This window comes from Phaseolus vulgaris, chromosome 7 (assembly GCF_000499845.2).
Source record: "Phaseolus vulgaris cultivar G19833 chromosome 7, P. vulgaris v2.0, whole genome shotgun sequence".
NCBI lineage: Eukaryota > Viridiplantae > Streptophyta > Magnoliopsida > Fabales > Fabaceae > Phaseolus > Phaseolus vulgaris.
In genome coordinates, this window is record NC_023753.2 from 4,057,874 (window position 1) to 4,083,630 (window position 25,757).

Sequence of the window (25,757 nt, forward strand, 5' to 3'; positions counted from 1 at the left end):
TAATTGTTAGAAAAACCGCCTTGCCTTCCTTGATTGCCCATATAATTCACCTCAACTTCGGATGCGTTGTTCTGATAAGAACAGTGACCATTAGGATGATCACCTCCACAAAAATCACACCTGAGAGGTACATTCTGACTTTGGAGTGATTGAACAACATGCAACTTTTGGGGTAATTGGGTCATATGTGCGGTCAGTTGCTCAAGTTGCTGTGTCAGAATTTTGTTTTGAGCTAGCAATGCATCTGCAGTGTTTAACTCCAATACTCCTCTTTTTTGATGATTTTGTCTATCATGTTGAGCTTGATAGTCAGTTGTGGCCAAAGCTTCTATAATCCTCGTTGCTTGATCTGCATCAACAGCCATCATTGTGCCACCAGCCGCGGCATCTAGGAGCATCTTTGTATTTGATCTGAGACCATTAATAAATATGCTCAGTTGAGCAATATCTTCAAACCCATGGTTTGGGCATTTTCTCAGCATCCTCTTGAATCTCTCCCATGCCTCACAGAAAGACTCTTCTACCCCTTGTCTGAACATAGATATTTCAGACTTAGCATTGATGTAGCGAGAGATTGGGAAAAATCTTTGCAAAATTTTTTCCTCCACATCCTTCCATTTGGTTAAACTCTGATTAGGATGAGATATAAGCCACTCCTTTGCTTTCCCTGCCAAAGAAAAAGGAAATAAACGCATGTATATACTCTCAAGATCACCTGATTGGAAACCCATAGTTCCCACCAATTCATAAAAAGTAGCCAAGTGTGTATGAGGATCCTCATGATCCATCGCCGTGAATTGATTGGTACTAATGAGGGTAAGGAATGCAGGCTTCATCTCCAAGGCCCTGTTAGTTGCAGGCACTGCAATGCTAGAAAAGTGTCTAGGCCCTTGATGTATGGCGTAATCTCCAAGAGTTCTCCTAGGAGGTGGTGTTTCCTCCCCCGCCATGTTGTTATTCTCCTGAAAAATATCAATGGAAAAAGAAGAAGATGTTGAAGAATACTCTCTATTATCTTCTTGATTCTCTTTTGTCTTTGATTTTCGATTTTTTCTGGCCACCTTCTCAATTTCTGCTTCAAATAGCAAGTGGTCTTCTGGAATTTGACCTCTCAATATCATATAAAAACAACCAATGCAAGGGTTAGAAGGAAAAAATCACAAGTAATAACCCCAATTTTATATTTTATATTATTATTTAATTTTTTTTTATTCAAAAATTCAAAAATAAACAAGAATTTAAATAGCTAACTAAAATAAAATCAATAAACTACAAATTAAAACTTAAAGATAAAATAAAACAAAAACAAAACAGTAAAATGACACTAAGAAAATAAAACAAAGATATTCAGAAAAAAAATAAAAATAAAAAATATAACAAAAATAAAAATAAAAATATATAAATAAAATAAAAACTAAAACAGAATAGAAGAAAACAATGAAAACGAGAAATAACTAAAATCAAGAAATAAAAACAGAATAAAATAAATACTAGAAATAAAAACAAAATAGAATAAAACAGATAAAACAAAACGTAAACAACTAACGTAAAAATACAAGCTAAAACTAGTAATAGATAAATAATTAAAACAAATAAATAAAAACTACCTAAACCTAAATAAAACTACGTAACTAAACCTAAAAAGAACTAAAATAAAATAAAATCAAACTAAATCTGAAAATAAATAGAAATAACTAAAATCAAAATAAGAATTAAAATAATAACAGCAAATCAGCAAACTAAAATAAAATCAAATAAAATAAAAAAGAATCTGTAAAAAAAAATAAAAAAAATAAAAACAAATCAAAACAATTAAAATATTCACAATATTTAGGAAATTATACTCAACAAATCAAAACCTGTCCCCGGCAACGGCGCCAAAAACTTTTTACGGCAAGTGCACCACGTTTGTCAGAAGTAATAATTGTCCCTAAGGACGGATATCGATCCCACAAAGAACAGTGAATTATCGAGTAAAATATTCGCTAAATATAACAACAGAACAATAAAAAAGAGTTTGAAGTGATTATGTTGGCACTGATTAATAAGAAAACAAACAAAGAATTAGTTGTTTCAATTGGAAAAATTGGGATTAAGTTTCATCTCTCTCACTCTCATGTATTTTGATTAGCATGTTAATATTAAGTTCTTTAATTGAAATTGATGCCCGTATAAAAATCATTTATATCGATTCCTCGCATATAAAATCCTTAAGAATGTTCCCTAACTATCGATCCCTCGCATACTTATAAGAACAACTTAGAACGAAGCTCAGACGTTTAATAGCAATTAACATTTCAAGTCTATTCCTAGCACTCAAATATGTTAAGTATTGTTGTTTAGGTCCAAACCCTAAAAATACCTCCCGGTCAAGATTCTCAATTTGTCACGGAGAATTAAAAGTAAAACAACAATACCAATAATCAATCAAGAACTGAATATTAATATATAAAATATCACCTCAATACATAAGAGTTTGAGCAGATTACTTCCAATCCCAAAGGGTAGAATTAGCCACGCATACTTCTATCACCTTCCATTCTCCCAATTGGGTTACAATTCACTCTATGGTGTTTTCCTCTCAATCTGCCACACTAAGGTTGAGCCTCTAGCCCTCTATTTATCCTAGTTTTCTAGGGTTAGGTTGTTTATTGTGTCGCGCTAATGGGCTAAATGATAAAACATAAAAAGGCCCAATCTTTCTTTCTTTCTTTTTTTCTTTCATTCTGGGACCTTCTATCTTTATCTTTTTGGCTCAAATCATTCATCTTTAATCCAAATCTCCAATCTTCCTCAGAAATCTGCAATTAACACCAAATTTGGGAATAAAATACTCTTATTCAAATAAAGATCATAAAAAATGTAAAAAGGTATAAATTCATAAATTAGGGATTATTTTATATGTAAATTAGCAATAAATCCTCATAAGTGCCTATATTTTAATATGAAATATTACTGAAATTAGACACTTATCACTTGTCAACAATACTAGGGCCACAAATGTTGTTATTTAAATGTCGTTATAACATTACATAACTTACTACCCAATATATAAACAATAAAATTAAAAAAAAATAAAAATTATGACGTGGCATAAGTCGTGTCAAGTTGGCACGACTTCAGTATAACAGGGCAGAAGTCGTGTCAAGTTGGCACGACTTCAGTATGACATGACATAGTCGTGTCTAATTGGGACGATTTGTGCATATGAAGTCGTACCGAATTGACACGACTTACCTAAATTTGTAATTATTTTTAAACGGACCCCATTTTAGTAAAAAACAAAAAAAAATAACCCCATCATAATAAAAAAACCCTTCTAAATAACATTGCCACTGTTTTGTAATTTCTATGTATCATTCTATTGTTCCGTTTCCTGGCTAATTATGTCTCAGTGATAGATTACAGAATGAGTATGAATCTCTTTTTACATGTTTATCACTGAGCTTTAGTTTACAAATTAATGCCTCGTGAAGTACATGTTAATACAAGTCAAAATAGTAGTAAGTAAAAGTATCTAAAAATTATAATTTTAAATATGTATTATGTCATTTTTTTGTACATTTCATAAATACGAGATTAGATAGTTTCTTTTTCTTAGGTGTTCTAATGCTTATGTGTTTAAAAATTATAAAGAGAGATGTGTATAAGGTGTTTGCGGTGCTTTACAAAATTGTTGACAAAATAATAATCAATATTGTTCTTATTGTTTGTGTATTGAATTTAGTTTAATTGAATTCTAATTTTTTGTAACACTGTTTATGACATAATGATCTATTAGTGACTCAAGCTTTTTTTTGAATAATGATGATTAAAATATGTATGTGTAATGTAATTTGTATCTAAAAGTAAAATATCTTAAAACTGTTAAAAAGTATATTAGTAACACTTTTTTAAAGTAAAAATGTAATAATAACTAGCAGACTGGTATTCAAAAAGCAAAGACATGACAATCATCAATGTTTTGTCTTGAGAAGCATGATAGAGTAAAAGTAAATAAGTAAATTAGGTAAGTATGACTTTGATTGAAAGTAAATACAAGTAAAAGAAAAAGTACCTAGATTAAATGTAAATTAGGATAAGGATGTAAGGAATAAAATTTGCAATGAATGGGATTCAAGATCAGGTTACTTAGTAACTAAAGAAAATTTAATCACTACACTAAACACATACACCAAACACATTCTTTAGTATTATTATGATTTTTATTATACTTATTATTATTAATAATATTAACAATATTAACAATATTAATAATATGAAAATAATATTAATATAATATTAATAATATGAATATAATATTAATAATATGAGTATAATATGAATATAACATTAATAATATGAATATTAATACTAATAATATTAATTATAATATTAAAATTATAATATTAATAATAATAAGTATAATAAAAATGATAATATGACCAAAGAACTTGTTTGGTCTAGTGGTTAATTCTTCCCTAGTCACTGGAAGGACTTGGGTAACTAAGTTAGGAGCAGCCTTGGAAATGTTTAAATGTTTTGTACGTAGATAAATGATGCTTTATGCATATGTCCCGACTTCAGTTCAAAGGGTAGTTAATGGATTTTAATTGATACATTTGGTAATGAACATGTAGAATAATGGATTGGTGTTGGATGTATGACATGCTTGATCCTTCAAGGAGACTTAGGAAAGAGTTGGGATAAGGCGTCCTTGTGTCAACCAAATGAGGATAACTTACCTCATTCTTCAAGCAGCCATGATCAAAGCAAGGTTTATCATGAATATAGACTAAGTGAGGGTTTGCCCCTCTTTATTTTAGGAGGAAGTTTGCTTTTAGTTAGGACGAAAATGACTCCATCCTTACTCTAACAATGAGAGTTAAGCAATCTCTACTAGCTTCAAACTAGAGAGGATTAAGCCTACACAAGTAGTTGCAATCCCTCGCTCAAAGATTAACGTCCAACTTTTTAGCTTCCCCTGTCTAACCCAAGCTAAAGGACATTTAGTGTCCAAAATCCAACATTTGTGTCCGTATTTGGCAGGTGCTATATGTTGGGTTTCTTGTGATGACTCTCAATGAATTTTCTTTCAATTTAAAGTATATTTTTTAATTATGGTCATTAAAATTAGTATTATTTATCAATGGATGGTACTTAGAATTTTCTTTATATATATCAACTTTTTTTAAACTAATATTATAAATAATTTTTTAATCATAAAAATTTCTACACTTTTCGAATCATAAAAGAAAAAAAGAGAAGAAATGTTTCTTTTGTTGGTTGCTAAAGTATTCGTCTTCGAAATGTGTCATTAGTGTTATTTAATTTCCTTATTTACAAGTCACCTTCATTTTTCTTTCTAGAAGGATAATTTATTCTTAGAAAGAGTCATGGAAATAAATATGTAAGACGTTGCTTTTCTTCCAACCCTATTTTTATGTATCTTTATGTTCTCACTAACCAGATTGAATTGAATTCTATATTTAAGAAGGATTGGCATTCAACCCAATTTGATTCCATTATTAAAAACTATTTAATAACTTCTAATTCTTCATACAAAATTTTACTTAAATTATAAAAATTATCATTATAAGTGTTCCAGACAAGAGTATTGGCGATCTAAAACTTAAAATATTCAGTTGAGGTTGATTAAATTATGAGATGATCACTGATCGTATCCTAGCAAGTTTCATGGGCTTTAAGGAAATGAGGGGACTCCACCTACAGATGATACCCTGACGCTAAGTCAGTAAGAGCATAAAATATAATGAGTATAGTGTAAAATATGAGTTGAAAGTACTCCATGTGTTGTTGTGTTACGTGATTTGTTTTCTTTCCTTTATATAGAGTAGTGTTCTCCCCCTTCTCCTTGTATTTGGTCTTATTATTGACTTAATTCAGTTATAAATGTTGACTCCTATTTAAGACCGATTATCCAGATCCCTTGATTTGCGTTGATACAACATTAATGTCTTTAAATATAAATATCGGTAGACAACATGTTTATATGTAATACGAGCTTGACCCATAACGCTACATAATGCTCAACTTCCGAACATACATATAAATCTCTAAGCATCTAGCTCGTTACCATGGAGGGTAAACACCCTTCCATGATTTTTTCAGCTGGTAATGGACCGAGCATCTAGCTCAGCACCTTGGAAGGTAAACACCCTTCCATGGTTTTTTCGGCTGGTAATGATCGAGCATCTAGCTCGACACCATGGAGGGTGAACACCCTTTTTTTTTTTTCCAAATGGTGATGAACCGAGCATCTAGCTCGGCACCATGGAGGGTGAACACCTTTTTTTTTCAACTGGTAATGGACTGAGCATCTAGCTCAACACCATGGAGGGTAAACACCCTTCCATGATTTTTTCGACTAACAATGGATCGAGCATCTAGCTCGGCACCATGGAGGGTGAACACCCTTCCATGTTTTTTTCAGCTGGCAATGGATCGAGCCTCTAACTTGGCACCATTGCCCTTCCATGCTTTTTTCTTCATATGAATAAACCAAAGTTGCCCCCCTACAAATTGAAAACTTGTACACCATGTAGTATATTGCATAAGCAATCTTATTTTCAATCAGCATAAATTTGAAATAAATCAAATTGTACCAAATACAAATTAGACAAATCAACAAAATTTTTACAATTAGCTGTAATAAAAATGTAGATTAGTCATGCTTTATGTTCTTGGTATAAGTCTCCTATCCAATAATTTAGAAATAACTAAATGGACACTCTCCAGTGGAATGGTTATGGTAAGAGAAAATGTTCAAAAACATAAGTATTCTATATTTTTTGTATCTACTAGTTGTTCGGATACAAGAAATCATTTTTAATTCTTGAACTTCGACATTTTTAATTTAATAAACTTTCTATCAAATGGATTTTCAAAATTTATGGCATTCATTATTAATTTTTGTTGTTGAAAATATAATTAATAATGAAACAACATAATTCATCCCTAGTACAAAATCTTATGGCCCATTAGTGCAAATTGTCCGTCCATTCTTTTAATTTTGGTATGCAAAATAAAGTGAATAAATAGTGTATGCATTCTCACTCAAGATAAAGAATAAAAATTAAAAGAAGTAAACTTGGTGAAATTTGTACCTCTATCATTATTTCTCTCTCTTTCACTTTTATATTCTTTTTTTAATAAAAATGACATTGTAATATAGTGATTTTTTATAATAAAATATGATATAATCTTAAAAACTTTGAGAAGAAAAAAGTATGGATGAATGAATAAGTTATATTGGTAAATAAGCAATTTTTTTTAAAAAAAATCTATTATAAAATTAAATAATATTTTAAAAAAATCATAATACTGTGTATAAGTTTTGTAACGTATATAGTAGCATAAAAGATAATTTTACTGTAAAAGAAATTCACCTAATAAAAACATATTTAAACACTCAGTAAACATGCTGATAAACTTTCAGGGTGAAAATACTATTTTTTTTCCACTTTTCATAAATTTTAAAAGCTTAAAAAGTTCATCTGTGTATATAGATTATATTGAATGAAATTGTAAAATTTAGGAAAATTTTTAAACATAACATTTCTCTTCTACTTTTCCAAAAACATCTCTTAAATATTTTAACCAAATAAAATCCAACACAGGACAAATTCAACCAATAAAAAATAATATCATTTAAGAATAGTAAAAAAAAATTTAAAATTCAGAAAAATTACCAGAGGTTGCGAAACTATGGAAATGTATTATACACACCATTTCACAAAAATTTCACAAATATTTCCAAAATTCTCTTTACCCAATTCTTACCAAATATACTTTAAAATTATTAATTTTAAATTTCCGCTCCTATTACAAATTTAATTTAATTTTACTCTCTTTATAATGATATTTTTTTTGAGTTTTAATTATCTTTTATCTATAAAATTTTCGAATAAATTTATGTGATAGAGCATGAACACCAAATCAATGAATAGTATATATGACATTGAGTATAACGATGTGACTCTTTTACTCCATTCATCTATTCATATGTTTTTCCATTATTATTTGGGTTTTGTGTTCAAGGTGATCAATCATGAATAAAAAATAATGAAATATAAATTAATATGCTCATTAAAAATTAAAGGCAATGTCGGTGTACCTAGCACGGTGGCTGCAAACTATATCAACTATGGTAAAACAGTCCCTTCATGGGTGGTGTGTGCTACCTTGTGGAATAAGGAAAATTTTACATATATATTGTGAAGGTAAGAAAAGTTTTATCTGTCTCACGATGCGTGCCAAAATGTTCCAAACAAAAGTATTGACAATCTAAAACCTAAAACATTTAGTTGAGGTCGGTTAAACTCTGAGATGGTCACTGATCGTATCCTTGCAAGCTTCTTCACGGACTCCAAGAAAATGAGGGGGATCCAGCTGCAGAAGATACTCCGACGCTAAGTCAGTAAGAGCATAAAATATAATGAGTATAGGGTAAAATATGAGTTGAGAGTACTCCCTGTTTTGTAGTGTTATGTGAGTTATTTTCTTTCCCTTATATAGAGCAATGTTCTCTCCCTTCTCCTTCTATTTGGTCTTATTATTAGCTTAATTCAGTAATAAATGTTGTCTCTTATTTAAGGTTGATTATCTAGGATCTCTTGATTTACGCTGATACGACATTAATGTCTTTAAATATGAATATCGATAGATAACTTGTTTATACGTAATATCGAACTTGGCCCATGACTCTACCGTCCTAGCCTAGACATAAGTCAATGAGACTAAAAACTAAGTTTATTCTGACAATTTCCAATCAATCTACATATCTCTTAACATTGGACTTGACCCATAACACTACAATAAAATACAACTTATATTTTTTTAAATAATGTAAAATTATATATTTTCTTAAACAAGAGATCAGTTATTAAAATTAACTAATTAAATAATATCACGTTAAAACCTCAATGAATGGAATAGATACCTATACACCTTAACGGTAAACAATCAGAAATAGCAAAATCGCCTCAACGAGAATCTCTGCCACAAAGACACACCAACAAAATCAATGTCCCTAAAGATAAATGATAAAAACAGAGAGAAGAGAGAGTTGAGAGTATAATCATCTTTATTTAGTTTTTCTCTTTCTTTATACATAATCCCTCTTGTACTAACCTACAAAGGTTAATTAATAAAAATGAAATTGCATATTAATTCAAGATATAAACTAATTAAACTACAAGAAAATCATTAATAAACAAAGATGATGGTCATATAACAGGTTTCAGTCTCAGGTTAGGGAAAAAATGTATTTAAACAAGATTTGACATCGTATTTTGGTGAAGACAAGAAACATGAATGATGACTGAAACCAACATCTAGCGAGGGTATAGCTCAGAAATTGAAGCTTCATTTTCTGATTCTTGAACTGATTTAAATATCGCTTCACTTGATCCTGGTTCCCTTGAATTATACTCCCATGACTGCATCTCTGGAAGGCTTCTAGTTCTACTGTTCATATAAAATGCTGGTTCTGCAGGAATAGGGAGACTCAGAGAATAGCTGTTAAGCATTAGCACAATGTTAGCCATGGTTGGTCTGTCAACTAAATTTTCTTGAACACAGAGTAAACCAATATGGATGCATCTCAGCATTTCATTCCGTGAATTGTTGTTCAGTGACGGATCTACAATATTTATAGCCTTTCCCTCCTTCCAGTTTCTCCAAGCCTGCAAAAGTTGTCATCAGATTATGGATTCACTTATACATTAATGTTTTGGAGCATGTAATCTTCTAATCCATAATTTTAAGTTGCAATGAAGAAGTAACAGTGACAAAATTAAGACTTACAAAGCTTAGTAGATCCTCCATATTCTCTCCTTTATTAATTCCACTGTTTTTCTGGCCGCTTACAATCTCAAGAATCAGTACACCAAAACTGAAGACGTCTGATTTCACTGAAAACTGTCCATGCATTGCATACTCCGGTGCCATATATCCACTACAGTATGAACAGGATTATTATTTTCGTTGTGTTTCAGTTTCTAATGCCATTCACAGCTTTAAATCTGAATTCTTGTAAAAGTTTTTTACGCTATCACGGCCATACGAAACAGATTGATTCTAACAACTTCCTGTTATTCAATCTCTGTGAACAGTTACTAATTCATGATTTGGTGAAATTAATGATAGAAGTTCTCTTCGATGGTTGATTGAAATTAAAGTCTCAAACATCAACAAGCTATAACATATTCTAATACTTACTAGGTTCCCACAATTCTACTTGTATTTGCTTGAGTTTGATCCATTAAAACCAGTCTTGCCATGCCAAAATCTGCTATCTTAGGATTCATCTCTTCGTCTAAGAGAATGTTACTTGCTTTGAGATCTCGATGTATAATTCGTAGCTGAGAATCTTCGTGAAGGTAGAGAAGACCTCGAGCAATACCTCTAATGATTTTGTAGCGCTTTTCCCAATCCAATTGGGCGTTCATGGCTGGATCTGTATATATAGCCGCCATCAGTTTTAACTATGAATAATTAGGTTTGTAATGAGCAAGAAGTGAAATATAGAACAGCAGTCATAAAAGTTACCAAATATGAAGTAATCAAGGCTTTTATTGGGAACAAATTCATAGATAAGTAGTCTTTCTCTTCCTTCCAAGCAGAAACCAAGTAGCCTAACTAAATTTCGGTGCTGAAGCTTGACCACTAAAACCACTTCATTCTTAAATTCCGTATCTCCTTGCCCAGAATCTCTTGACAACCTTTTGACAGCAATCATCTGTCCATTGGAGAGCCTACCCTGAAAATACATCTCTGTCAGGTATAGTAAATAATTTAGTAACTGCTGTTATACCATGCTTTTTTACGATGTGTCTCTGAATCAACAGGGTTACTTACCCAGTAAACAATTCCAAATCCACCCTGTCCAAGTTTATTAGAATCAGAGAAGTCCTCGGTAGCAACTCGTATTGTGTCAAAGTTGAATTGCAATGACTCAACAATGTTAATTTCATTCTGATCTTCTTCATCTTCTTCTTCTTTAACTTCACATAGGAAACGGAATTAAATTAGTCAGTTTTTCGAATACGTTCGAAGAACAATACCGCTGTCTGTGCATTCATGGGGCCTTTTAATTTTTTAAACCAAAATACAAAAGGTATACAACTCCCTGTTTCTATTCAAAATATACGTGACTTACACTTATCGAAGATTTTCATATTCAGTCTGTTTTGCATGTATTTAGTTATTATTTATAGTTAAGAATTACTATATATTATGTCAGATCATATATGTCTATCTACAAAAAAGATTTGTCCGTTTAGGATTTGTTTTAACAATATATAGGAGCAAAATTGAAAATAAAAATGTGACAGTAAATTGATTACTGGTCTGGCCTGCATGATTTTTCCTTGCGTTCCTCCTCGTTAAATACAGGAAGAGACAGATGACCAAAACAACAGCAGCAGCAGGCACAATTATGGCAATGACAATTATTGTTGTATTACTACTTTCTGCAAAAACAAGAATCCTGTGCCGTGTTAGAGACTCGAAGGATTAAGGACAATAAAACAGCACAAAATGGAAAATGATAAAAGTGGATCATGAACTCAACTGTAATTATTAGGCTATTAGCAATTAAATATAATGATAAGTACCTTCCGGGGAAGTGTTAATTGTGGATGGTGGTGGTGTCTCAGGGTCTATTATCGTGGTCTGTTCGTAGAAGCGGTAGTCTTCATATCTAATATTACAACTGGGTCCAACAACTCTACCACCTCTCTTTTCGTCGCAGCAAGTTGGGATTTGTTTGATAGCCTCATCCAAGCAATCATTGCAGTCTGTCTGAGTCAAATCAGGGGTGCACTGCACAAGACCATATATGGCTTGAAAATTACTAGTTGTGTTATCATCCGTAGCATACTTACGGCGAGAGTCACCGGATGCTGCTTTGTCTTTGAGTTCCCTCAATAAGTTTTGGAGCACTCGATTGAACTCATCCGCTTCTGTTGCATTGGCCGTGTTGTACGCAGAAAAATCAGGAGAAATGTCCAAGACCCCAAATATTGAGCGGTTTGAGTAGCGCAACATGCAGTGGTCATTATATATAGAAGCCTCTTTCTGGTTTGGACAAAGCTGTGTGATATTGCCTCCGGCATCTTTGAGGTAACTGCGGCACTCATTTGGCTCCACATCTCCCCTGCACAACCCAATGGCGTTGACTTTGTCAGCGTTTTGACCATGAGAGAAGTTGTAGAAACCATAGTTGATTTCAGTGTTGGAAGAAAGAGTGGATAAAAGGGTGATGAGATTGGTGTTATAGGTGCTATTGGCTGTGTAGTTGCCGTTGCTGTTATCACAGGATTGGAAGAGATACTGGGCGTTGGCTTGAGATATTAGACAACAGAGAAAGAAAAGAAGCATGCAAGAAACGGCACCCATCCCATAATCAGGATAAGGAACAACGTTAACTGAAGCTTTGCGTATTATCATGAATGGTGCTTTCACTTTATAACCAGAATTTCCTTCGGTAAGTTTCTACATTTTGTTTGTAGTTTTCATTGAATATATAACATCTTTTGATACCGTGTGTTTGGTAGCTTTTCATTTCAAATGGTTACTAACTAAAATAGAGTTATGATTAATTTTTGTTCTTATAAACACGAGTTGCTTACGCTGAAAACTACGCGTAGTCTAGAAAAAAAAATTCTAGCGTTAAATATATGGAGTGATTTTGTTTAGAAATTATAAATATAAAATACATTTAACATTTAAAAGAAGAAGTCAAGGCTTAAACAACATTATTTAAAGGCGTTGAAATTATTTGAATTTTCACCTTTTACAATAGAGTTTCTTTTAATCGTCTCTCATTTATTGGAGCTGTTCATCTACTATAGACGTCTTCCATTTTTCTTTAGTTTATGAAAGAAGAAAAGATTCAAAGGAGTAGAGCAGGAAAGAAAATTAATCAATCAATTTCGAGGCTATCTTACTTTTTATTAATTTCACAAAAAAAAAATCATAAAATAAATCAATATTTAGTGATAAAAAATAATTAGTTGTTATAATGATTAAATTAGATATCATTTTAGAGACTAAAAAATATTTTGATTTCTAAATTAGTTTATATTATTGTTAAATGGTTTCTAAATTGATATCTAATTAGCCACCAATGTTTTTGCTACCAATTATTTAGATCCTAAATTTGGCAGCAAAAACTTTGATTGTTAATTAGACACCAATTTAGAAACTATTTAAAAATAATAAAAAACTAATTTAGAAAACAATTTTTTTAGTCTAAATGGTCTCTAAATTAGTCACTATATAACAACTAATTATTTTTTTTCTTTAAAAAATAGTTTTTATTTTATGATTTTTTTTTTAGTGTTTCTATTCATACGTCTAAATTATTTTTCCAATTCATATGATATTAAAGAAACATTTTAGTCCTTGCTAGCTTTTTAAATAACACGACTGTTTTTTGTTAAAGGTAAAAATCTTTCATGAAAAATATTCATTTTGAACAAGTCCTTTGTTATTATAATTCACTAAATTATTTTTGGAGGCACACCAATACTCTGTAAAAGGGCGAGTTTGTTGTTTTAAAATTTCCAGACACTATATAAAATTTCACATTATTGTTTTCATTGATATTGGTACATAATTTCTATAAAAAGAAAAAAAAAGTACTGTAAATTAGTCGATTCAATTTATTGATATATATATATATATATATATATATATATAATTTGAGGTGACAAAATCATATTTTATTAAATTCTTTAACTTGAAAGCTGAATATACATGTATTGTTATTCCTGTGTTTTTAAATTTTCTGCTATACATTAAACAACTCCACTTAATGTATACACTTTTTTTAGTTAAAATATTATTTGAGTAGTTTTTAATGGGTGCCATTTTTGAAACAGTCTGAAGGAAAAATGTGGAAAAAGTGAAATAGATTTAAAGATGTTATCTAAAAGTCTCACATATATAAGTAATTTATTTGGCTTTGACATCACTGGTAGCTATATTGATGGATTCAAGAAGAGAAGTTACAAAAGAACGACACCTTCTTAAAAGGTTGCCTGAAAGAGACGGAACTGACACGTTCAAATTTACAAATCCAAACAGAGAAAATGAAGACGAAAGCTTCAACGTCCATTCTTTAACAGTTCATCATGTTTGGGGAGGATGTATTCATGCTCTTTCAATAATTTTAGTCCTCCTTCCCCGATATATTAATATATTATTTTCTTTTTTTCAAGATAAATAATTAAATAAACATGTCTCTTTTTGGATAAAAAAATAGAAAATATTTTTTTTACATGAAATTTGAATTTTTATGATAAAATATATTATTTGAATAATAAATTAAAATTTTAGAAATTTATAAGAATAAATCATTTAAAATAAAATCATTTCACTTTTCAACTTAAAAAATAAAATTTATTTTTATGTTTTCTCTCTTTCAAATTTACCTTTTTACATATTATATCTCTAGTTTAAATTTAGTTGAGATATTATTTACTCAACTTCATTCAAAACATTGACTTAATTAGGTACAGATTAGCTCGATATGTATTTTTTTGATTAATCTCGATGAATTTCCCTTCAATTTAAAGTATATTCTAGTTTTTTTTTTAAATTATGGTCATTGAAATTAGTATTATTTATCAATTGATGTTACTTATAATTTTCTTTATATCAACTTATTTTTAAATTATTATTACAAATAATTTTTTAATCATAAAAATTTCTACACTTTTCGAATCATAAAAGCAAAAAATGAAAAGTAGAAATGTTTCTTTTGTTGGTTGCCAAAGTATTCGTCTTTGAAATGTTGGCATTAGTGTTATTTAATTTCCTTATTTTCAAGTCACCTTCATTTTTCTTTCTAGAGGTATAATTTATTCTTAGAATGGGTCATTGAAATAAATATGTAAGACGTTGTTTTTCTTCAAAAACACTCTTTTTATGTTTCTTTATGTTCTCACTAAGCAGATTGAATTCTATATTCAAGAAGGATTGGCATTCAACTCATTGATTCCATTATTAAAAACTATTTAATAACTTCTAATTCTTCAGACAAAATTTTACTTAGATCATAAAAATTATCATTATAAGATACAAATTATATATTTTTAAATAATGTAAAATTACATCTTTTCTTAAACAAGAGATCAATTGATAATACAATAAATTAATTAAATAATATCACTTTGAAAATTCATACACCTTAACTATCAGAAATAGAAAAATCGCCTCGACAAGAATCTCTGCAATAAAGATCAATGATAAAAATAGAACAGAGAGTTGAAAGTATAATAATCTTTATTTAGTTTTTCTCTTTCTTTTATATATATATATATATATATATATATATATAAATGTGTGTGTGTTTATTACTTGGAGATTAAAAAAAAAAGCTTTCCATCATGCAAAAATACATTTTCCTTTATCAAAACACAAACACTAAATTTTAAATGTATAATGTATAAATATATTATTTTAAAAGTAATTGATATTGAATCATTGAAATTGGTTCGAATTAAAAAAATAAACCTGAAATAAAATTAATTTGATTTGAATTTAAAGTTAGAAAACCAATTTGATGAACTTATATAAATTAATTTAATTGATTAATTATTTCAATTATGAAGATCATCATAAAAAAAAATCAATGACGTCCATTCTTTCTCTTTATTAACTTCAACCATCTAAAAAAATGGTTAGTTCTTTGTTACAATTCATATACTAGAGGTGTAGACAAGGTATATTACATAGAATAATCATCTAATTCAATAAAAAAAATTGTTTGAATTGAATTGTTTTCATCAGAACCAATCCAACTGAATTAATTCTTAATTTTATCGAATTGAATTGAATCAATTAACTTACAAGTTTTAATTATTTTTCTAAAATTTATAATTTTAAATATTTATGTTATATTTAAAAAAAAGATTATATTATTTAATGTTTAAATTTTTTAATAATTTAAGATTTAAAAAATATTTAGTTTAATGCCATCACTTAGAAAACCCAATCCCTATATTATCATATACAAACAAAACAAGGCTTCTGGAAAAGCAAGTTCAACATATACGAAAGCTTGATGGAAATGACAAGTGCAATCAATTATTTATTAAACAGAAGCACGTAGGAAAAAAACACAATAATAAGTGTAAGAACAATACATAATAAATTTATTCCTAGCAGTGGCATATACAATATATAGCTAATAATGGCCACCTTTATTGAGTCTATTACAATGATTAGGAATAATTTTCTATCAGTATTATATAGATGGATAATATGGTGGAAGTGTGACGCATCACATTAACGGGGATGGTGCTGGTGCATATGCAGGTTCATCATAGAAGGTGTAATTTTCATATCTGATATTGCAACTGGGTCTGCCAACCCTACCACCAATCTTGCCTGTGGGGATTTCTGCGATAGCCCCAAACAAGCAGTGGAAGCACTCTTGTCGAGACAAGTCAGGAGTGCACTGCACAGCACCATATATGGTTTGAAAATTTGAAGCACCTGCACTTGCCGCTGCATACTTGCGACGAGAGTCACCTGATGCAGCTATGCCTGTTAGAATCCTCATCAAGCTGCTCAGAACTTGATTGAACTGGTAAACTTCCGTTGCATTGTTTGTGTTATACATATAGTACGAAGGTTTAGTTTCCATTAAGCCAAATATTGAGCGGTTTGAGTAGCGCAACATGCACTTGTCATGGTACAAAATAGCCTCTTTCTGGTTTGGACAAAGCTGTGTGAGATTGTCTCTGGCATCGTTGAGGCAACTGCGGCACTCGTCTGGCATAACGTCTCCTCTGCATAGCCCAATGGCGTTTACTTCGTCACTGTTTTGTCCGTAAGAGAAATTGTAGAAACCATAGTTGATTTGTGTGTTGGAAGTGAGATTGGATAAAAGGGTGTTGAGGTTGGTTTGGTAAGTGCTTTCGGCTGTGTAGTTCCCTTTGTTGTTATCGCAGGATACATAGTTATACTGGGCGCTGGTTTGAGATATGGCAATGAAAAGGAAAAGGAGACAACAAAGAAAGGACCTAGAGGACACAGCAACAACAACAGCCATTATGGTTGGTCTCTTCCTTGGAGTAGAAAGTAACAAATTCAGGCTTCAGAGATTTATGACATTCAATGTCGAGAGAGTGAAGTGATTTGCTGAGTAAAGTTTGTGTTGTTATTGCTGCTTTTATAACGCAATTTCTTTGCATTGGAACCGTGTTTGAAACGAAACTTAATTGCACAATTCAAATGGCGGGACGCGGTGACATACATGGAAACTGTAAAATTGAGACTGGTAGTGTTTTCTGTGGCCCAAATCAATGCTTTGAATTTTGATTAATAACACGTAGTCATTTCTACTTTGTAGGAATTAATTTTTTTTTTTGTTGTAATTGATTTGTTAAATGTTTTTCAATTTAGAAACTTCTCTAGATTCGCCTCAGATAACATATTAGTCCGATATGATATCTCATAAGTCTAACAAATATTCTTTACTATAAGTTTTAAATGATTCTGAAACCATATTACAAAATGGATTTTAAGTCTAACTCACTCTCATTAAACCGACTCATAACGTGAGGTTTGCATCCACTTATGTACAATTAAATACTCTAATCTCTTTTTCGTGGGAGTATGGGAGAATTTATTGGTGCTTTTTCAGCGTTTTTTGAAGTTCAAACTGCTTTGGTTGCTGAGTTTTAGGGAGTTATACATGCTATGGAGGAAGCTCAAAAAATGGGACTTACTAATGTCTGGCTTGAATGTGATTCTACCTTGGTTTGTGCTGCGTTTACTGCTAGGACTAATGTTCCGTGGATGCTTCAGAATCGATGGAATACTTGTCTTAATTTTTGTGGGACAATCAGGTTTAGGGTAACTCATATTTTTCGTGAAGGGAATGCGTGTGCTGATAAGTTGGCTAATTTAGGATTTATTCATAGAGAATCTTTTCATTGGTATAATAGACTCCCAACTAGTCTGTTCTTAGAATTCTTTATGAATAGGTATAATCTACCTATGTATCGTTTGTGTTAACATATGGGTTTTGGTCTAGTCCCCCCATATTTTTGTATTTTCTTTTTTTTTTCTTTTTTTTAATAATATTTTTTTTTCATGTGATGGCAGATGATTGTTGTTTCTTGAGGTGTCAGCTTAGCTGAGATGTCAAGTTGCATAGTGATGCCTAACACGAAAACTTTATAAAAAAAAATACTCTAATATCTTGTTGACGTAAATTTCCAACATTTTTTATTTTAAATTAAGGTAGATTTATTAAATAAAAAATAGACCTACTAAAATTTGTATTTTTTTTATAAATTTTAATCAATAGTGAAAAGTATATTATTAACATTCTTTATATTTTAAATAAGCTAGACATCTAGATATAATCTGATAGACTTGTCTCTCTTTTACTCCGTTTTTCTTCAAATACATTTCTTTTTATTTTTCATCATATAACTTCAATCACGATTGCAACAACAAAGGAGATACTATTTGAAAGTCTGGGTTGGCATGAAGGAAGGTTCTATATTGGTGACACTATGAATTTTTTCTTCTGCATACATTCCTACACTTGAGCAAATCCATGAGGTCATCTTTGAACCCCCATAATTGGAAAAAAAAAAAAATTAGCAATATAAAAAATATATTGTCCTTTATTGACTTATACTTAGCTTTATAAATTTCTAAACAAAAATATGTAAGTTATTAATACACCATATTCAACTCAAACTTTAAAAAAATATTTAGTTAGATTCTAGAAGTCACCTTATTACCTTAACTTAATTGATTAGACTATAAAGGTCAAACCTTTCCAATAGGACTAACTTCATAACAGAATTCTTATTATATTGCCTAGATTTACACACGTTAGACCAAACTTTTAATTAAAAAATTATTATAACAAATTTTAACTCAACGTTTTTATTTTGAATATTTATTTTACATTAATATAACACTTAATGGAAGACAATAAATACTTTTTTCTTTCCTATAATCATTTCACTTTTTTATATATAATTTTTTTGTCATGTTTTTTTTTTAATATTTTTACTCTATAAATTATGTTATTTTTGTTTTTAATTTTCTTATGACGTGATATTTTATAATGTGACACATAACGTGACACCAGTTTTCCATTCATTCCAACGCCAAAAAAGACGTCCTACTTCTTTTTAATTAAAGATTAATTCTTCCAACTGCTTGTACCATTATTCCAAAATGTATTTTTAATATTCTTTTTATATATGCGAAATTCTATCCCAAAATATAAATTAAAATTAGTTTCAAAATTAGTTTTCTGAATATTTAAAAATGTTTCTGAAATAATTGTTTTGGACCATAAAAATATGCACTCAATTCTGGAGTTATATTTTTGGAATATAAAAATACATTTATTTAATTTTAAAATGATTTTCAAAATATAAAATATATTTCAAAATGATCATTCCAAAAATTCTATATACTAAATTTTAGAATAGTTCTATGTGACACATAAAGGGTTGTCACATAATATAGACTTCAAGGCCAACAGAAGGTGTGGCCTATTTAATCAAGACTATTGAGAGTAAAAAACAATCATTCAACAACAATTTTTTTTATATAAAATAAAATATTATAATAAAACAATATTTTTTGGATATCAAGTATTATATATCCAGATATGACTTAAAAATTGGCCCAGGTTTCTATATTATTTGGAGGAACGGAGAACACGAAGTACCGTGAGATTTTTATTTGTCCTCTGTTGAATTTTTTTAAAAATGAAATAATCTAAATCATGGTAACAAAAAATTTTAATTTTTAAATTTTAAGTATCAATACATGAATATTTTTTTAGTTCCTCTAAAAATAGTCCGTTTTCATTTTGGTTCATATAATTTTCTTTTCTTTTCTTTTCATTTCTAGAAAATTTGGAATAATTGCTTTTAATACTTATAGAATGTGTGAATTTTGTTTTTAGTTTTTATTTTTTTTATGATTTTCATCCTTCAAAAATTTCAAAATCACCAAAGAAAAAAAGAAAGAAGCGAAGAAGATTTTATAAGCACTAAAATTATATTTAAGTCTAAGCATTTAGTAAAGTTAAATAATTAAATCATGAAATATAAACTTAATTTCTTCTCCATTCTCTTCTTTTCTGTTAAAAATTAAACCATTGAACACAAGTTTATATAAAAGGTTTCTTCCTATTTCTCCATCAATTTCATACCACTAGACATCATGTCAGTGATCAATTTAGAAAGTGTGAGATTTTTGCTCTTTTGGTGGAATTGGATATTTTTGCTCCATTTTAGTAATTAATTTAAATTTTAATTATAGCGAGTTTCATTTTTTTGAAGAGGAATTATAGTGAGTTTCATAACTCCAAATGCAAAGACAATGAGTTTCAAGCTCGAAACATAAAGACTAAATAATGACAAACAAATTTCAATTTCAGATATTTATTTGACTATTTTTTTCAATTTGAAATAATACTATGCCCTACAACTGCATGAACATTTATTCAGTTCACAGTAAGTTCAGCTTGAATTTCCATTACCATTAAAGGTTGATGGTGGAAGTGGGAGGGCATCACAGTGACGGTGCTGGTGCATCTGCCGTGGTAGAAGGTTCATCATAGAAGCGATAGTTTTCATATCTAATATTACAACTGGGTGTTGCAACTCTACCACTAATCTTGCCGCTGCTTGTGATTCTTGAGAAAGCTTCAACCAAGCACCGGTTGCAGTCTTGTTGAGATAAATCAGGAGTGCACTGCACAACACCATATATGGTTTCTAAATTTGGTGCAGTTGAATTTCCCGCAGCATACTTACGAAGAGAATCACCTGATGCAGCAGCTATGCCTGTTAGATTGCTCACCAAGTTGTCCAACACTTGATTGAACTGGTCCACGTTGGTTGCATTGACAAACTCCAACGTATAAAACAAAGGTGAAGTTTCCATGAGGCCAAATATTGATCGGTTTGAGTAACGCAACATGCACTTGTCATACCACCCAATTGCCTCTTTCTGGTTTGGACAAAGCTGTGTGAGAAGGACCGTTGAATTGTTTATGCAGCTGCGGCATTCATCTGGTTTAACATCTCCTCTGCACACCCCAATGGCGTATACTTTGTCACTGTTTTCGCCGTAGGAGAGGTTGTAGAAACCATAGTCGATTTGTGTGTTGGAAGTGAGATTGGACAAAAGGGTGTTGAGGTTGGTGTGATAAGTGCTGTTGGCTGTGAAGCTGCCTTCATCACTGAGACAGAAGTGATTTAGGAAACTTGGCTGCGCGCTGGCTTGAGATATGATTATGAAAAGTAGGCAACAAACATAGGAATGCAACCTTGAGGAAACAACAACGGCCATTGTGCTTGCGTTTTCAGTGATTAATTTGGTGAGTAAAATCTGTGTTGTGGGTACTTTATATATAAGCAAAATTTGTTTGGCACCTTGTATGAAACGAAACTTCACTACTGAATTCGAGGAAGAGGTCACGTATTATGGGAACGGAAGAAACTGTAAAACTGAGACTCAGGCTTGTGTGAATGCTTTGAATTTTTCTTTTTAAGACGAGGGAAATGCTTAAACATATTGTCATTGTAATTTGTATGCTTTTTAAATTTAGAAACTTGTCTGAATTTGTTCCTGCTTGGGTTAGAAGACCATGTCAACTACGTATCACTATTGAAAGAAAAAGTTATTTTCCGGCTCAGTAAAACAATACCAAGTCCTTATTTTGACTCGTTACCCTGAAAATATATCATAGTCCAGTATCGTATCCAAATATACCATGTTTAGGATGAAGGAGTAATATTTTTCAGGATGAAAAGTGCCATCTACTCTGTAAACAACTCCAAACCCGCCGTGTCCAAGTTTATTAGACTAAGCTAATTTATTTGTAGCAACTCGTAAGCTAAATCCCTGTTAGATTTACATTCAACCTTTTCTCTTGGCTTCCTATTAGTAAATCCCTGTTAGATTTACATTCAACCTTTTCTCTTGGCTTCCTATTAGAAAGCACCAAGTATCTGTTTGCCTTGTTACATGTAATTGCATTAACGATCATTACATTTGACTATAATCATGTGATTCATATTTAACGAGGGTATAGACTACTAATTGAAGCCCCGTTAGTTGATGCATCAGCACAGAAACTTTTCTGCTCATTTGACCCTGTTTTCATAGAACTACACCTCGAAAACTGGATGACTGATGAACAACTATTTTTCATAAAATAAGCAGGTTGCAATGGAACTGGTAGAGTAAAAGAGTGGCTATCAAGCATAAGCACCACTGATGCCATTGTTGGTCTATCAGCAGCCTTTTCTTGAACACAAAGTAGTCCAATGTGAATGCATCTCGCCATTTCATCTCTGAAAGCATTATTTAAGGTGGGATCTATAATATTATCCGTTCTCCCTTTCCTCCAGTTTTTCCAAGCCTGCAAGAAGTTCATATGAAAAAACATTAGCTCCAGTTTTTCACTTCTACCATTTTAAGTGGATTAGTTAATGCCTAATTCTCCATTATAAACCTTATAAAGATAGAGAAGATAAAAAAAATGAAAACATACAAAGCTTAGTAGATGCTCCACATTCTCTCCATCACGAACTCCACCATTCTTTAAGCCGCTTACAATCTCTAGCATTATTACACCAAAACTGAAGACATCTAACTTCATCGAGAGTTTTCCATGTCTTGCATACTCAGGTGCCATGTATCCACTGCATGTCAATAAGAGCAGGCTCAATTACGTACAAACATTACCTGTTATTTGGACAATAGTCCATGCTCCTCGTCTGTATTAGTTAAGGAAACATATTAGAAACTGAACAGCTTATAATATTTTGATACTTACAAGGTTCCTGCAATTTTACTTGCATTAAACTGAGTTTGATCCACATTAAAAAGCCTTGCAAAACCAAAATCTGAAATCTTAGGATTCATGTCATCATCTAAAAGAATATTGCTCAATTTGAGATCTCGGTGAATAATCCTCTGCTGAGAATCCTCATGAAGATAAAGAAGCCCACGTACAATGCCTTTAATAATACTGTAGCGTTTTTTCCAATCCAAATGTGCTCGCCCGATGTGATCTATTTGCCAATGAGTACAATCACTTAATGTTTTAAACTAGAGTCAAAATCTTTCTTCATTTAGTCATGCAAAAGAAATTATGTGATTGACTGGCTGTATAAAGTTAAAGTTAAATAAACATACCAAATATGAAGTTGTCAAGACTTTTGTTGGGAAGAAACTCGTAGATAAGGAGTCGTTCTTCACTTTCAAAACAGAAACCAAGGAGCCTAACTAAATTTCGGTGGTGAAGCCTTGACATTAATAGCACTTCATTCTTGAATTCAATATCTCCTTGGCCAGAGTTTCTACATAACCTTTTGACTGCTACTACTTGTTCATTGAAGATCGTCCCCTGAAGATTTCATGGTAACAGTGTTTCACGATGTAAAATTGGCCAACAATAACGTTTTGACATTAAGATAAATTTAATTGTAAGGGTGCAATGTTTACTTTGTAAACAGGTCCAAATCCTCCTTGTCCAAGCTTGTTTGCATCAGAGAAGTTGTTTGTAGCGACTCTGATGATGTCAAGGTCAAATTGTGATGACTCTAATTGTCTAATTTCGTCATCAACCTTAGCTTCATCTAGATGGGGGAGATAGTTTTAAGCTATAGTTTGTCAAATCGAAATCAAAACTGCAGCATGCAAAAGTAAAATTTCCCAAGACAATTATTCAATAGATGAAGCACTACATGTAAGCAATTCATTTCTTGAAAATAGTTATATTCCCCTTTTGGTTTTTGTTCGTAACTCCCGATTAGTAAAGTTATTTTAGAAAAAATATCTCTTGTATGCCATATCCCCTTGTCAATTCCAAGAAAAAAGAAAAAAGAACATTGATTCATCTTGAAGTAGGTGTCACACGACCTACCTAAGTAAGAAATCACAGGAAAAAATATTGATTCTTTACACACTATGAAGCTCAGACACTTCTCTTAAGTAAACATCTGAACTTACTCTCAAAATATTTTCTTGGCTTCCTAACTCTTAAGTAGATGCAAGTAGAAATGAGCATCCCAATAAAGACAACAATTGGCACAACGTACTTGGCGTTGACAGGTTGCAATCTGTTGCGTTTTCCTGCATAAAAACAGAACATCTCTTCTGGGTAAAATAATCCTCGTCAGGGAGATATCTCAATTTAGTCAGGAAACAGAGAGACAAGGAATTGAAGATGCCACTAAGGTGCTGGAATTTTTAAGTCTAAAATACCTTTAAGTACTTGGTTGAAATGTTCTCCATTTTATCTTTCCTTACATTAGAATAACATTATATAATAATAAAATCTCCCTCAACATATATGTCTGAGAGGTTTAACTTGACTTATGATGTACTAAATTGGGGATCAGTATTGTAATTCAAACCATGCTGCAAATTGTAACAATTAATACCATGATAAGTACTCTCTGAGGAATTTGAAGTGGTGGAGGGTGCAGGTGACGATGAAGGAGGAGATGCTGATCCTTGTGGTGGCAATTGTAGTGTTAGTGTATCCGCAGTAGGCTCATAGAAGCTGGAGTTCATATATCTGAAATTACAGCTTAATTTAATAACTCCGCATCCTGATCTGTTATTACAATATTTGGATATTTCTGAAAAGGCACCACCTAAGCAGTCGTTGCACTCTGCCGCTGTCAATTCAGGTGAGCACTGAACAACGGCATATAAAGTTTCAGAACTCGGAGTAGTTGCATTTCCTGCAGCAAATTTGCTTCTGAGATGGGAGTCAGTTGTTGCAGCTTTCTCTCTTAGTTTTGACAGCAACTTGTTCAGCACATAACTGTACTGATTCCAATCTGTTACTTTAGTTTCCCACAAAACATAGAAGAAGAAATCAGAGTCTTGGTAACCAAGTATTGAGTAATCTGCATAGTGTAACATGCATAAATCATATCCTCCCACCGCTTCCTTCTGATGTGGACAGTACTTGAGGAGAAGGGAAGTAGAATTGTTTAGGCAAGTAAGGCAAGTATGTGGGCTAACATCTCCTCTACAAAGGCCAGTTGCGTAGACTCTATCAGTGTCTTGGCCATAGGAGGAGTTGTAGAAGCCATAGTCAATTTGGGTGTTATAAGTGAGCCTTGAAAGAGCAGCATTGAGGTTAGTGTGGTAGGTGGTATTAGGGGCATAGTCTTCACTTTGGGAGCAGCCTGTGTAATTGTATTGGTAGTCTGGCTCGGCAATAGCTTGAGATATAAGAATACCAAGAAGGGACAGGAAAAAGGGCACTGTTTCAGAGACCATGCTGTACAATGTTGAGCTATTAGATTTCAGGCCTCAAAACTACATATGATTGGAATTTAAGGCAGAGAAAGAGTGAAGAGCTAGGAATTTCAACCAAAGTGAGTGACACTTTGTAAGGTAAGGAAAGAAAAATAAATTAATTTATCATTACAAATTGAAATTCCTCAAATAAAATTATACAAAAAAACTCATTTAAATAGAGTAAGACTTTCTTTCTGTTATTTTTTTCTCTGCTGGTTTTTTTTTCTGCCAAACACGTACAATCTAATGATTTATTGTTTTGAATGCTAATTTTTAGTAATATTTTACAAGTCCATTCTTCACTAACAGTATCATAATTATAATTTTTTAATTAAAAATAACTAATTTGTTCTTTTGAAAAATGCCAGTCCAGCTGAAAGCTGTTATCAATACTGCGACAATTTAACAATTTGTCTTTTACC

At 31.3% G+C, this 25,757-nt stretch overlaps 3 protein-coding genes and 1 pseudogene across 8 annotated transcripts; 1 reads left to right on the forward strand and 3 right to left on the reverse strand.

Moving 5' to 3' along the window:
• The first annotated feature begins 453 nt into the window (after positions 1-453).
• Positions 454-559, forward strand: LOC137830774 (small nucleolar RNA R71; annotated as a pseudogene).
• Positions 560-9,069: 8,510 nt separating this feature from the next.
• LOC137827538 (cysteine-rich receptor-like protein kinase 10) lies at positions 9,070-17,157 on the reverse strand. Of its 5 annotated transcripts, XM_068633722.1 has the most exons (9): positions 16,610-17,157; positions 13,431-13,434; positions 11,619-11,963; positions 11,358-11,474; positions 10,861-11,006; positions 10,552-10,762; positions 10,222-10,459; positions 9,808-9,958; positions 9,221-9,686 (listed from the first exon to the last, which is right to left on the reverse strand). In XM_068633722.1, exons 1-9 carry the CDS (start codon positions 17,066-17,068, stop codon positions 9,336-9,338), a joined length of 2,022 nt encoding a protein of 673 aa, XP_068489823.1. In that variant the 5' UTR covers positions 17,069-17,157; the 3' UTR covers positions 9,221-9,335. The 5 variants fall into 5 exon arrangements, with proteins under 5 accessions (XP_068489821.1, XP_068489823.1, XP_068489824.1 ...); XM_068633723.1 differs by lacking the exon at positions 13,431-13,434 and having other exon boundaries at positions 11,619-11,846; positions 16,483-17,157; XM_068633724.1 differs by lacking the exon at positions 13,431-13,434 and having other exon boundaries at positions 10,861-10,997; positions 11,619-11,778; positions 16,424-17,157.
• A 3,260-nt stretch (positions 17,158-20,417) lies between these two features.
• LOC137827541 (cysteine-rich receptor-like protein kinase 29) lies at positions 20,418-21,381 on the reverse strand. The gene has a single exon (XM_068633728.1). The coding sequence runs from the start codon at positions 21,355-21,357 to the stop codon at positions 20,575-20,577; it is 783 nt and encodes a 260-aa protein (XP_068489829.1). The 5' UTR covers positions 21,358-21,381; the 3' UTR covers positions 20,418-20,574.
• A 383-nt stretch (positions 21,382-21,764) lies between these two features.
• Positions 21,765-25,470, reverse strand: LOC137827528 (cysteine-rich receptor-like protein kinase 44). Of its 2 annotated transcripts, XM_068633707.1 has the most exons (8): positions 24,678-24,882; positions 24,462-24,598; positions 24,028-24,150; positions 23,521-23,654; positions 23,212-23,422; positions 22,850-23,087; positions 22,565-22,715; positions 21,765-22,432 (listed from the first exon to the last, which is right to left on the reverse strand). In XM_068633707.1, the coding sequence occupies exons 2-8, from the start codon at positions 24,592-24,594 to the stop codon at positions 22,088-22,090; spliced, it is 1,335 nt and encodes a 444-aa protein (XP_068489808.1). In that variant the 5' UTR covers positions 24,595-24,598; positions 24,678-24,882; the 3' UTR covers positions 21,765-22,087. The 2 variants fall into 2 exon arrangements, with proteins under 2 accessions (XP_068489808.1, XP_068489807.1); XM_068633706.1 differs by having other exon boundaries at positions 24,462-25,470.
• Positions 25,471-25,757: the final 287 nt, after the last annotated feature.